The 14213-nt window shown below is 39.3% G+C and overlaps 1 protein-coding gene and 1 pseudogene across 2 annotated transcripts; both read left to right on the plus strand.

The window, feature by feature from the left end:
• The first annotated feature begins 428 nt into the window (after positions 1 to 428).
• LOC110894335 lies at positions 429 to 7996 on the plus strand (annotated as a pseudogene).
• A 2272-nt stretch (positions 7997 to 10268) lies between these two features.
• Positions 10269 to 14193, plus strand: LOC110919845. Of its 2 annotated transcripts, XM_035980829.1 has the most exons (7): positions 10269 to 11286; positions 11356 to 11514; positions 11582 to 11713; positions 11789 to 11983; positions 12052 to 13232; positions 13317 to 13481; positions 13548 to 14193. In XM_035980829.1, the coding sequence occupies exons 1-7, from the start codon at positions 10539 to 10541 to the stop codon at positions 13905 to 13907; spliced, it is 2940 nt and encodes a 979-aa protein (XP_035836722.1). In that variant the 5' UTR covers positions 10269 to 10538; the 3' UTR covers positions 13908 to 14193. The 2 variants fall into 2 exon arrangements, with proteins under 2 accessions (XP_035836722.1, XP_035836721.1); XM_035980828.1 differs by having other exon boundaries at positions 11582 to 11983.
• Positions 14194 to 14213: the final 20 nt, after the last annotated feature.

The following is a 14213-nucleotide window of genomic DNA, read 5'->3' on the forward strand; positions in this document are numbered from 1 at the left end:
GCGAGTCCTCTTGCCTTATTCCTTTTTAAATGTCAAACTCGAAAGTAGGCAACCCATTAATAACCACATAAGATCGTGTCGAAGATAAAATGCCTTTGACCAAAATCCTCCATTTTGGTGGGAAGTTAATTTGCTCCAACAAAGAAATAATGAAATTTCAGTTTATATATCAAATTTATATATAAGAGCCTTTGATTTCTTTTTCTTGATCCAAGTTAGAATTTCATTTATGATTACGGGTCCATCAATAATGTTTCTATCTTTTAGAAAAGTCAATTGAGAGTCCGAAATTTATAATTTCTACATTTTTTCACATGGAACAAAAGCAGGAAAATTCCACTGACAATGACATCAGTGGTAGAAGACAACTTATCTCTACTTTCTATCTCTCTCTCCCCCTTTATATATATTCACTTCTTCTTGTTCATCAAATTCTACATACTTCTTTTTTTTCCTAATTCCAACCAAAAACGAATCCACGCTAGATACAAATCGATGGCTTCTTCTTCTTCTTCTCAATCTTGGATTTATGATGTTTTTCTAAGTTTTAGAGGAGAAGACACTAGGAAGACCTATGTGGATCACCTCTACAACGCTCTTGTACAAAACGGAATCCACACGTACAAGGACGATGAAGCACTTCCTCGGGGCGAGACCATCGGTCCAGCCCTCCTGAAGGCCATCGATGAATCACGGATTGCCGTCATCATATTCTCAGAGAACTATGCCAATTCTTCGTGGTGCTTGGACGAAGTTACATATATTATGGAACGCAAGGATGAGAGAGGACAAATCGTTATGCCTATATTCTATCACGTGGATCCATCAGAAGTAAGGAAACAAAAAGGGAAATATAAAGAAGCATTTGCACAACATGAGTTGGAGAACAACAAAAGAGTTGAAGCATGGAGAAAAGCACTCAAGGAGGCAGGTAACCTTGCTGGTTGGGAATCCAAGCTCGTTGCTAATGGGTAAGCTTTTTCTTCATTTAATTTAATTTACAGTCGTTATACACAAGTTTTAATAAAATAGCTTACATCTAGCAATAGAAAGATTTAGCATAATTACATGTACTGCTCTTGTAATCCTTTATTGACGCGATTGGTATCCCATTTGTGGTCTTTTTAAAGAACATGTTACTGCTCAGAAATTGAAGGTACAAATATAATTAGCGTACGATATATAGTTCATAGCTCAAACATGAGTAAACAATGTGGTGTAATTTGTTGCTTTAAACATGTACATATACAAAATAATCTCCTCATTCTCAATAAACTGAAATTAATTAAAAGCTTAGAAGTTCAAATCCTATAGAGAGCAAGTGTTGATGCGCATTTATACTAAAAAAATTCTTGAAATTGCTTTTAAAAAACTGATTTAATTTAGTTTTGTAGAGAAATTTTCAGTTTCCTAGATTTTAATGGATATCAAATTAAAAATAAATTGATTTTGAGGAGAATATTAATAAAAATAAAATAAAATAGATAAATGATTATAGTAAGAAAAGAAAATATTATTAATAATGCTATCCAAGAAGATGTATTAGTAAATTTGTTGTACCAAATGTTTCACAAATATATGGATGCATCATCAAGAATTTGAGTTGTTATGATTTAGTGTTCGATAAATGTTTAGGAGATTTGTGTTTTGTATCGTGCTCGTAGACTTGTTAGACAATCAAATATAGTAGATCCATTTTGTGGTAATTACAAGTACTTCTCAAGGGGTGAAATAAAGCAAGGGCTTTAGGCCCTTCCAAAGCCCAAAATTCTAAAAGTATATATTAAATCCTGGTGATTTTATCTTTGAGATCATTGACATTAAGGTTTTTGATATATAATTATACATACACAAAGATGTTCTATGAATAATAGGATCTAAAGCAGTTTTGTTTACCTTTTCCTTTTTACGAAAAGGCCCAACTTTATTATCCGCTTTTGGGCTAAAGTTTTCTTGAATTGGCCTTGATTACAATTTACAAGTACTTGATATAAAGTTTGGTGTACTCCTTTGATTTCAGTATGAAATAAAAATGCATCTTTCCCCGTATATTGTCAACTTATACAAACCCCAAGTTGTCGTCCATTGGATTAAATGGGCGGCTGCCCTATTTATTTTAATTTTTAGTTTTATTTTAATTAATTTAATTAATGTATAATATAATATAATTATAATTGACTCTTTTAAAAATTACGATTTCGCCTTCAGTTTAAAATTACGTCTTTGCCCTTAGTTCAAAATAAATTTATGCTTTTGTCATCAGCTAAAAATTACGATTTCGCCCTTAGTTAAAAACTATTATTTTTTCCCTGTTGGAAACAAATTTTTGGTTTTGCCCCAAGCTAAAAATTACGAATTTTCCCTCAGTTTAAAATTATGAGTTTATCCTCTTTTAAAAACTTATGATTTTGCCCTCAGTTAAAATCTGGAGTCTTGCCATCGTTTTAAATGTTTTTCTTTTCAAAACTATAGTAGTTTTTATTTTACTTGGTTTACTCAAACTTTTTTGTCAAGCAGGTGTCTGACACTCGCTCATTGTTTATGACAATTTACTATTTTCCCCCAGCTCAGGCTTGCCATCTTTTTTTTAGTACAACTATGGCAGTGTTTTGGTTTAATTGGTAGAGTCGATATAATTTTTTTGAGATCGTGTTATGAGTAGTATGCACAAGTAACCAAAATACATGCGTACATATTATTAAACTAAGAAATATTCGGCTTAGCGCCCCGCAACGCGGGCGGGGCATCCAACTAGTTGTGGAACATATTACTTCCACTACTAGAAAATTGCCAAGTTTGTGACAACCAAATTTGTAGCAAATTTGTCTGAAATTGGCCTTACCCACAAATTTCCTACAAAAAAAATTCATAGGAAATAAACTTGTGGGTAACCGGATTAGCTACAAAAATACGACAAAATCTGCTACAAAATTCCTACAAAATCTCCCGTCGCAAAATTTGCTACAAAATACTGACAAATCGCTCTTCATGTAAAATTCTGACAATTCTTCAACTTTTTTTTTTCCTTTTTTGTATATTATTTTATGATATTTTATTCTTAAAATTAATAACATTATTAAAAAAAATATTCATAATTTTTTATTTTCCTGACAAAATTCCTACAAATTATAAAACATTCTTGCGACAAAATTCCTACAAATTATAAAACTTTTCTGCGACAAAATTCCTACAAATTATAAAACTTTCTTGCGACAAAATTTCCTACAAATCATAAAACTTTCCACAAGTTTCCTACAAATTTATAAATTTTCTCTAAACAATTTGCTACAAATTATAGCCTTTATGTAGGAAATGTGTAGCAACTGCTGTCAATTTGATACAAATTGCCGACAAACTTTTTATTTTATTTTTTAAAATTATATATTTTTCTAAAATTGATAAGTAACAAATAAAATAACTTTTTTTTTGTAGGAAATATGTAGCAACTTGTGTCAATTTGTTACAAATTTCTGGCAACTCTAATATTTTATTTTTTTTAATTATGTTTTCTTCTTAATTTGTTGAATAATAGCCTTTTTATAGGAAATTTGTAGCAACTGCTGTCAATTTGCTACAAATTTCCTACAAACTTATCATTTTATTTTTTTAAAATTATCTATTTTTCTAAAATTGATAAGTAACAAATAAAATAACTTTTTTGTAGGAAATATGTTACAACAGGTGTCAATTTGCTACAAATTTCCGACAACTCTAATATTTTTATTTTTAAATTATGTTTTCTTCTTAAATTGTTGAATAATAGCCGTTTTGTAGGAAATTTGTAGCAACTGCTGTCAATTTCCTACAAATTTCTGACAAACTTATCATTTTATTTTTTAAAATTATCTATTTTTCTAAAATTGACAAATAACAAATAAAATAACTTTTTTTTGTGGGAAATATGTAGCAACTGGTGTAAATTTGCTACAAATTTCTGACAAATTTATAATTTTATATTTTTTAAATTATTTATTTTATTGTTGTTACAAATAATATAAAATTTTATAATTTTTGTCGGAATTTTGTCGAAAAGGTTAGAAATTTAGTGACGAAATTGCTACAAATGCTTATTATGTGGCAATTTTGTAGGAAATTTGTGGAAACGTTTTGGGTTTTTGTTTTGTTTTTCTTTTTTGTCAAAAAATTATAGGAAAATTGTAAAAAAAATTGAGTTGTGGGAAATTTGTAGGAAACTTTTGTAGGAAAAAACGTAGTTTTCTAGTAGTGTTCTTCTTTGAATATGTACGTATACTAATTTTCTAACCATTTCACTATGCAGCCATGAGTCAAAAGGCATCAAAGAAATTGTTAATACAATTTCAAGCAGACTGTTTCCGGTCTTCAATGTCAATGAAGACCTCATCGGAATAGAGACCCGTTTGCAAGATTTGAAATCACAGTTAGAGATTGGGTCAGGTGGCGTGCGCATGGTTGGAATATGGGGTGTTGGGGGTGGGGGTAAAACAACTCTTGCATCTTCTGCTTATTCTGAACTCTCGGGTAAGTTTGATGGAAGTTGCTTTGTAGAAAATATACGAGAGGAATCGATCAAGTATGGTTTGGAAAAAATTCAAGAAAAACTTCTTTCCGGTATTTTGAAACAAATACAAGTAGAAGTAGGTAGAGTTGAGGAAGGAAGACACGCGATAAAGAATAGGTTATGCCATAGAAAAGTTTTGATTGTTCTTGATGATGTCAATCACCTTGACCATCTAAAGGCTCTAGCCGGATCACATGATTGGTTTGGTGAAGGAAGTAGAATAATAATTACAACTAGAGATAATCATTTATTATTCGCTCATAAAGTAAATGTGATACATAATATTAGCTTGTTGAATATTGAAGAAGGTACTGAGCTCTTTTGCAAGCATGCGCCTCGGGATAGCCGACCTAGCAAAGAATACAAATTGCTTTCGAAAGATGTGATCTTTTATGCTCGTGGGCTTCCTTTAGCACTTAAAGTTCTAGGTTCTTTTCTATGTGACAAAGATATCAATGAGTGGAGGAGTGCATTGGCTAGATTGAAAAAAATCCCAGATACAAATATTGTGGAAAAGCTTAAGATTAGCTTTGATGGACTTCAACCCGTGGAAAAAGAGTTGTTCCTTGATATTGTATGTTTTTTTAGGGGAGAAAAGAAAGATGAGTCGATGGATATATTTTTGATGTTTGTGAGTTTTACCCTCGTATAGGTTTAAAGGTGTTAGTACAAAAGACTCTCATAACTATAAATTCAGATGGTAGGTTCGATATGCATGATTTGATACAAGAAATGGGACACTACATTGTTAGAGGGGAACATCCTAACAATCCAGAAACACATACCAGAGTTTGGCAAGTGGAAGATGTAGAAAATATATGTGCTATGGACGCAACAATGGTAATGTTTAAGCTAGCTTTGAATATATATACACACACATTGTCAGCCAATGCATGATTTTTTTCCTCTATTATAGGTACTTGACAAGATTGAAGCAATAAGAATGTTTTCTGATATGGATGATCCATTACCACGTGATAATCACCATGTTGTTGCAAACATGAAGAAGCTTCGGTGGGTTGATTGGAGAGGTCATCATGCGAGTTCATTACCTACAAATTTTCCTCCCAAGAGCCTTCGTTGTCTAACATTAAGTAATGGCCAGGAAAGACAACTTTGGAATGGTTATAAGGTAATTCTTATAATTTGTTGATTAAAAGTTGATGAAAACAAGTAAAACTTCATTAAGTAGTTATTTCAAGTGCCCAATATTTATATTCAAATAATTAATATATTAAAACTATTTATAAACCACTGAAATATATATTAACTATATATTAATTAATTAATTTATATATTTCTTTGCAACGTACTTGTAATTTTGGTATTCATGGATGTACTCACTTAGTTTTCTTTTTTCTTTCTCTTTTATCTTTCTTTTATAATTTACCTTTAGAGTAAATTACTTTTTGAGTCCCTATATTTTAGTTATTTTAACCAATTGAGTTCAAAATCAAAAAAATTAACGCACTGAGTCCCTAACCACTCATTTTATATGTTTTGAGTCCAATTTTTAACACTTGTACTTTTGATTTTGGACTCAAATGGTTAAAACCATTAAAGCACATGGACTCAAAACGTTATAAAATGAGCGGTTAAGGACTCGGGGCGTTAAAGTTTTTGATTTTAGATTCAAATGGTTAAAACCACCAAAACACAGGGACTCAAAAATTAATTCACTCTTACTTTTAACTTCAATACTTTTACATTTTTTTTAATAATTTAACCTTAACACGTTTTCACTTTCAACTTTATTCTCTATATTTTTCATCTTATACAAATCTTTTGTTTTACATTTAGTCTGATTTTGCGAGTTAACGTCACAACATGCGTGAGTGGTTCAATGTTTTTACGTTTATTTTTTCCGTTTTTATCTTTCTTTTATAATTTACCTTTAGAGTAAATTACTTTTTGAGTCCCTGTATTTTAGTTGTTTTAACCACTTGAGTTCAAAATAAAAAAAATTAACTCACTAAGTTCCTAACCGCTCATTTTATATGTTTTGAGTCCAATTTTTAACACTTGTACTTTTGATTTTGGACTCAAATGGTTAAAACCATTAAAGCACAGGGACTCAAAACGTTATAAAATGAGCGGTTAAGGACTCGGGGCGTTAAACTTTTTGATTTTGGATTCAAGTGGTTAAAACCACTAAAACACAGGGACTCAAAAATTAATTTACTCTTACTTTTAACTTCAATACTTTTACATTTTTTTAATAATTTAACCTTTACATGTTTTCACTTTAAACTTTAGTCTCTATATTTTTCATCTTATACAAATCTTTTGTTTTACATTTAGTCTAATTTTGCGAGTTAACGCCACAACGTGCGTTAGTGGTTCAATGTTTTTATGTTTATTTTTTCCGGTTTAACAGCCCAACGCTGCAGTCACTCATCAATTTGGTTATTGTTTTCTATGTTTTATGTTTCACTTGTGTGGTTCAACGTTTTTAAATCTACTTTTCTTTTCCTTCAATTTTATATCTTTTTTACAGTTTTATTTCTTTTTTACGTTGCTTTTTCTGGTGATGGTGATCATTGGTCGTGTTGTAGCATTGGTGCTACTTGACATGGTTTTAGGATTCTCGCTGTAATGGGGGAATCTTAATACTAGTTATTATTTATTTATATAAATTTAATCAAAATAAACCGGATGAGGAAAATTCTTTGAATACTTTTAATTAGATATCAATCTCAACGTAATATCTTGACACCCCTATCAAAGTCATTTTTGTGTCTTAAACCTCTATTGGTATTTTTCATGGCTGATATTAAGTGAAACCATAAAACGTAGATACTTAGATATGATGGCTTCCACATACATAATCAATTTTTAAATGTTATATGATTAGGTAATGAAACTAAAGCATGATATACTAGAAATAAGTTCACGCTTAAATATTAGGAGATTTATAATTTTAAAAAATAACAAATTTTACCGGTCTTGAGTACCTAAAAGTAAATATTTTCTCCGTGTTAGTATCATCACAATAACTTTTACTGCATTTGTACATATTAAGTGCTACATAGTTGTATTCCCTAATGCTTGCACATGTGACATGACTTGGATAGCAATGAATGTATTCAGCGACATGTGGCCAAAATAACTTGCTTAAAGCTTTTCAAAATGATGTATGAATGAATGCACAAGCCCGTGTGATGTGTTCTCTCTATTAAAAGTTTTACCTACACGTATAGAAGCCCCATCATAAATGAGTAAATGTGTGTAATAAAATCGCTTATTAAAGTATTAATATTTTTACAATTATGGAAGCCTCACATGTGATAGTACACTAATCCTAAGAGCACCTCCAATGGAGGTGCTTTATGGTGTTGATGAAACAATGGTTAACCGGGCAGGGTTAACACACTGGTCTCGTCAAGAAGGGTTAATCCCTTCCTCTCGGAGATCGTTGGCTGGGTCACCGGTGGATGATCTCCTGCACAAGGAAACAAGCCGTGACTCGTAACAAGGAGGATGGGGTGGGGGGTGCTCCTTGTTACCACTCTCCGGCGTGAGAATCAGTAGTTTGCTTGGGAAGCAAAGCAAGATAATAGTAGTAGTTAGAGAGTTGTGTAGAGATACCTCAAACCTGGTTTGGGGTCGGTATTTATAGCCGAGGAATGAAGGAGGAGATTGATGGATGGGCTGACGACGAGCTGCACCGTTGCAGGTGTGTCAGTCTCGCCGGCCGTGGGGGTTACGCCACGTCAGCCCATTGCTTTAATAGCTCTGACAGGGGACTGTCGTCGGCGCCACTTGCCTCGTGGTGTCAGCCACTTGCCTGGCGTGTCAGTCCACTTGTTGGATATGCAGGGTGCGGTGCGAGCCGCATCGCTGCATGCGGTAACGCCTGAAGTTACCGCGTCTCCTACTTGTGATCAAGAAATACGCGAGATGCGGTGTTGGCCGCATCATCGTATGTGGAGACCATTTGTTCGCTTCCCTTGTCGTGACGAAAATGGCCATATGATGCGGTGCCAGCCGCATCGATATGTTCATCTTCTTTCGTACTTGGGTCAAGCCATTCATCTTCGAACCGCATGGGTTCGAAGGATGTAACCGCATGGGTGCGGTTTGCTTACTGGTAGGGGTTTGTTTGATGCGGGTAATGGTCGTTTTGGGACCATACCCCTTCAAGTCCCCCCAGTCTAGTGTTGCTACCTTGTGCAAGTTGCACGTGGGAGGAGTACTGGACTTATGGTGTAGGAAGGTAGTGTGGCAGTCTGGAGAAAATTCTAGGCCAGATCAAACTGGTGATCTGGTCAAAAATCCGGTTATGCCTCTTCCGTACCGGTGAAGGGGTTTCGCTTGATGCGAAATTCTCAGCCGTTGCATGTCATCAGGTGGGTTGCCACCTGTTGTTGTGTTGAAGGCCTGTTAGGGACCTTCATAGTAATGCTGCACAAACTTCGAACCAACCTCTGGGATGGTGGTTCGAAGGTTTGCACATGTTTCGAACCTCTTGGAGGTGGTTTCTTCTTCGAACCATTTGCCAGAATGGTGCACGAAGAAGAAAAGAAAAGCTTTTAAACCAACCTTTGCGGTCGGGTTTGAAGGTTTTGGATGTTGTGTTAGAACTTTGCTCAAGTTCTATGTTCAGCATCCTATGACGAGATGACCATCCCTTTTTTGTGGGGTGTTTGTGTTCATCTTGATAGCTCTCAAGTAACCGTACGTTCTTTGCGGTTACTTCGTTGCGTCATTGTTGGCCCTGTTTGGTCGAACAATGTGGATCTAAACTATGGGTAAATAAACATGGTCATAGGCAAGGGGATGCCCATCGTTGTTTATTCCATGCGATCCATTGGTAGGTAAACAAAGTCTTAAGCAGACTTGTTACCGCGGTCCGTTGGCAGGTAAACAAAGTCATAGGCAGACTTGTTACCGCTGTTCGGACACTTGCTGCTTGATAAGTACTTGTTTAGAGCACGTATCTGCGTTCTTTCTGGAGCCACTTTCCTTCACGCTCCAATACCGAGTTTATAACGAGGTAGCCTCGTTCGGTGATGTGGAGTGAGCTTTGCTCTTCCGTAGCAACCACTCTGCGGAAGCTATGGTTATGTCTGTAGCTCTTCATGGGTGTCTGCGATGTTGCAGTCCCATATTCGCTCAAAGTGTGCTTGTTGCACGGATGTAACTCTTGAAGGTTCAGGAGTCAGGGCTGCTGATGTGCGGGCGCGTAGATTCCGTTCCTTCTTTTTTCTGAAGAAGTTGTTCATGCACCCTCTGTGGTTGTGAACCGTACAGGAGGGATTTGAAGCTTGAAGAAAATGAAGGCAATGCGCTTTGCCTGTTCCTGAGATGCGGTTCAGTCCAAAGAACAACATTGGTTCTGAGCATCTGACACATCTGAATGGGTTCATGTGTGTCACTTCCGCATATTTCACGTGTGCTCGTGAGTGATGCGGAAAAGGTAATATATCCCTTTATAGTATAGATAGATATATTTCTACCTATTTTTTAGGGTATATAAAAAAACGACATGCGGTATGGGTTATGGTGCGGTAAACCAGAAAAACCGCATGCCGCTTAGATTTCTGGATAATGTTGTCGCTTTTTCTTGCCTACGTGGCTTGATCGCACGTGTGAGTTGGTAGAAGTTGGTGAGACGTTTCTGCATGTGCTGAAATGAAAGGACATTTGCACTGCCCGATGCATTAAATGCACTGTAGCAGGGAGTGTAAACGTCTTCTTTGCCAGGCGCGTGGGCGGCCACGCGCGCGTGATAACCGTCAGCTAAAACGGCGCTCGACACGTGTTGTTGCAAGATACGCTCTTTTTGAACGTGATGATTTGCGTTCTCCCTTCGCATTAATTGCGATGGGTATATAAGGGGATAACCGTTTGTGGTTTCCTCTCACTTTGTCGAAAATTCAAAAAATTTGCCGTTTGAGAGAAAGTTGTCATCTGTCTTCTCCGACGATTTTTTCTGAAATTCCGGTGAGGTTTCTAGTGTTTCTGTTCACCATCTTCCGTTTCTTTGATATTTTTGATGGCTGAACTATCTAGTCCACATAATGTGGAGGGCGAAAACCCTGAACAGCCTTTAGTGGCCGAAGAAGAAGAAGAGGGGGCTGCCGGTGGTGGATTACCGGCGCTGAAGTGGACCAGAAAAAGCTTTGATCGCCTTATGCTTGAGGTCCAAATGCCCTCGGAATATGGGGCTCAGTACCCATCAGAGGGTGATACTGGTGCCGACGCTCCGGCCGGTTATGTGACCATGTGGTCCGATTTCTTCGGAGATTGTAACCTCCGACTACCGTTGACGGTGTTTGTTATGGATATCTTGGAGTGGTACAAGGTCCACATTTCTCAAGTGAGTCCGCTTGGGATGATTCGGATTCGTAATTTTGAGTTTACCTTCCGTGCTCTTGGCATAGAGCCTACCGTTGGAGACTTCCGACGGTTTTATCAGATGACAGTGTCCATGGGGTTCTTTTCTTTCCGTCTACGAGACGGTACCCCAAAGCTGATGACTCCCCCTAAGGGGATGACGATGTGGAAGAAGAAGTTCTTCTATATCAAGTCTGCTGCCCTTGCTGTGGATATGACGTTTCGGAATGTGACCGAGACGATCATAACAGAGACCATTGCGATGCCCAGTTTGAAATCAGTGCAATGGTTCCCGCAACTGCAGACTATTGAGTCTGTGAAGTTGACCAACACGCAACTATGGCTGTTGCGTATGATGTTGAGGAGGGGCAAGAACTCGAAACCCGTGGTGCGGGAAAAGAGCGGTGGTACGTACTTTTTGTTTTTTTACGTTCTTTATCCTTACGCGTGTTACTGACCTTTGTGTCTACTATCAGAAGATGCTCCCGCATGGAGGATGTTTGCTCCGGATTTCGAGGGTACGGTTGAGACCGTAGTTTGTGCGGATGGTGAACAGGATCACAACACTCTCATCCGTAGTAACTTCCGGGTGCCTACTGCGGCTGCACTGGCAGTTGAGTTGCCAGTAGGCAAAGGTATACTATCGAAGCTTTGCTACTTGTGTTGATCATGTTGTGTTATTGACGTATTGATTCCATGCAGGTGATCTTGGGGCCTTGGGGGACCCTGAAGCGAAAGGTGTGCCTAAGAGGCAAACTGTGAAAGGCGTGCGCTTTCGCCAAAAGAAGATAAAGGAGGTCACTACTGTGCCTCATCTGGTGCCGCAGGCAGCAGGTATCTCTCATTCCTCTTTTCGTCGACACAAGGATTATGTGATAGTATCTGATACCCTTGAGGGTTTGAGTACAGCCGCGGAGTCACATTCTGGTGCTGCGAAGAAGCAGGCAGAAGAGGCGGCTGCGGAAGGGACAGCTGCGGGTCCCCCTGTGATTGGTGAGAAGAGGAGGCCAGAGCAGAAAGCTGCTGGTGGTGTTGAAACCAAACGTCGGAGACTAGTAACCAAAAGGTCTGCTCCGGCGCAGAAAAAACCTGCGGTTGTCGTTGGTAAGTGTAGGCTATCTAGTGTTAACTGTTGTGTAACTAGTTCTGATAGCTATTTCACTTTTTTGCAGAGCGTCAGGATGAAGATTTTTCTATCTTCGATGCTCCGGAGTCCCCTCCGCGTGCCATGGGTGCGGGTGGAACGGAGGTGCCGTCGACACCTCCCGTCAAGGTGGTACCTGAGTCAACCGTGCAGAAGGAGGGTACCGCAGAGAATGCTGCGGCCCAGATATTTGATACTGTCGACTCATCCAACAACCTGATCTCTCCCAATGAGGGAGACGATTTGAGTTTGCGGTTCGCTGCTACCGGGAAGCAACATTCTGATGCTGAACCGCAAAAAACTGGCGATGAAGCGCGGCAGCATGATGCTGGGCCGCAGAAGTCTGCGGTTGATAAGGGTACCAGTTCGTCGGCCGGTGGTGCGGGGTATGACGGGCCTCCAATTCAGCCTGGGGAGTCTGAATTGGAGTATTACTACCGCACCTACTCCCAGGATCGCAGTACGCTGTACCATCGACCCCCCTGGACTGTATTGCAGGGGGATGATATTGCTAACGACCCTGCGGCCTGCAGGGAGATCCTGGGCGGTCTTGGGACCCCCTTTGAAGTTGAGCGGGCTCGTGCCGCACCGCGGGAGCTGCGTATAAACCAGCTTTCGACCATGTTGGTAGGGTCTTCCATTGTGGCTAATGCCATTTTGGAAGATTATAAGGTGCTGGGTCGCCGCGAGGAGGAGGCTGCTCGTATGCGGGCGGAAGCCGAGAAGTTGGTCGAGGCTGCTCGTGCGGGTGCAGAGCAGCTCGAGAAGGATAAAGCTGCTTTTGAGAAGCAGAAGCAGACTTCGGAATGGGCTGCCGCTGCCCGGCTAAAACAGGTGCGTACCCTTGCTAAACTTCTTGCTGATGAGCGCAAAAGTTGGAATGAAAAAATGTCCAATGAGCGCAAGAAGTGGAATGCATCGTGGGCTAAGCAGAATGACATTCTGTTTCATGCTCGGCAGGAGCTGACCAATGCTAAGGCAGCGAATGCTACCTTGAGCCAGGAGAAGGCTGCGGCTGAGGCCGTTTCTGTGAAAGCGCTGCAGGCGAAGGCCGACGCCCTGAAGGCGCTTGCAGAGGCCAAAGAAGCCGGGGCTCGTGCCTCAAAGGCCCTTGAAGAGGCCGCGGAGAAGGAGAGCCGTTCTTCCAAGGCTCTGGAAGAGGTGAATGCGGAGCGCATTCGTTTGGATAAGGTTGTTTCCAGCCTTCAGGTATGTTTCGTTACCTCTGTTTTATATTTCCTTTATTGTTTTGAAAATATTTATCGGTTGAACCGTTTGCTGTTCTTGTAACAGGCTGAGGTTCAGGCCCGGGCGGTTGCGGTTACGGACCTTACTGCCCGCGTGTCTGATGCGGAGAAGCGAGCCGACGCTGCCGCTGAGGCCAAGGATGTCTTGGTGTCCTCTTTTAACCAGCTGGAAGCTGACCGTGAGTGGCTGCGGACTCACGGTATTGCGCGTGTAAGTGTCCATTGCCTTTACATTTGCTTGGGTTAGCATTCAAGACTTATGACCTTTTTATTGCAGATTGTCGAGGCTATCATGAATGCTCCTGAGACCTCATCTGGTTTGGACCTGGTTAAGGAGCGTGCGCGCGATGCTGGCTTCAAGGCTGGTTATAACCGCTGCATTGGGCATATCAATGTATTGTCCGCAGGCGGTTATACTGATCAGGCATCCGGGTTCCGGGATGTAGATACCGAGGGTCGTCTGAAAGCGGCCGTAGCCTCCTTTTATGACACGCCCCTTGCCTGTGTAGGGGAGCTGGACGAGTGTTTGGAGGTTGCGGACTATGTTGACCGCTTGCGGATGCTTTACCCTGATGTGGAAGAGGAAGAACCCGCTGGTGGTGCCGGAGGAGACGCGGGGACCAGCGGTACAAAATAGGGTTTAGGTTGGCGAGTGTGCCTCCTTTTTTGTATTCCTCTTGTATAGAATAGGAACTTTATGTAAATTCCGTAAGCATCATGTGGATACTTGAATTTTTTGAATATAAAGTTTCTTTGTTCAGTTTGTACAAGTGTTTTTAATTCTTGCATGTCTGAACGTGTGTATGCGTAATCTTTACCCATTTATGAACGGGGTCAAGTATACTCCATACTTTTGTTGTATGGGTATGCATCAATTCTGTGATTTACCGTGCGAGGGTTTTAGAATTGCTTAAGCTTTGTAAAAGCTTATATTACCGGGACT

The sequence above is a fragment of the Helianthus annuus genome, chromosome 12, assembly GCF_002127325.2.
Source record: "Helianthus annuus cultivar XRQ/B chromosome 12, HanXRQr2.0-SUNRISE, whole genome shotgun sequence".
Taxonomy (NCBI): Eukaryota; Viridiplantae; Streptophyta; class Magnoliopsida; order Asterales; family Asteraceae; genus Helianthus; species Helianthus annuus.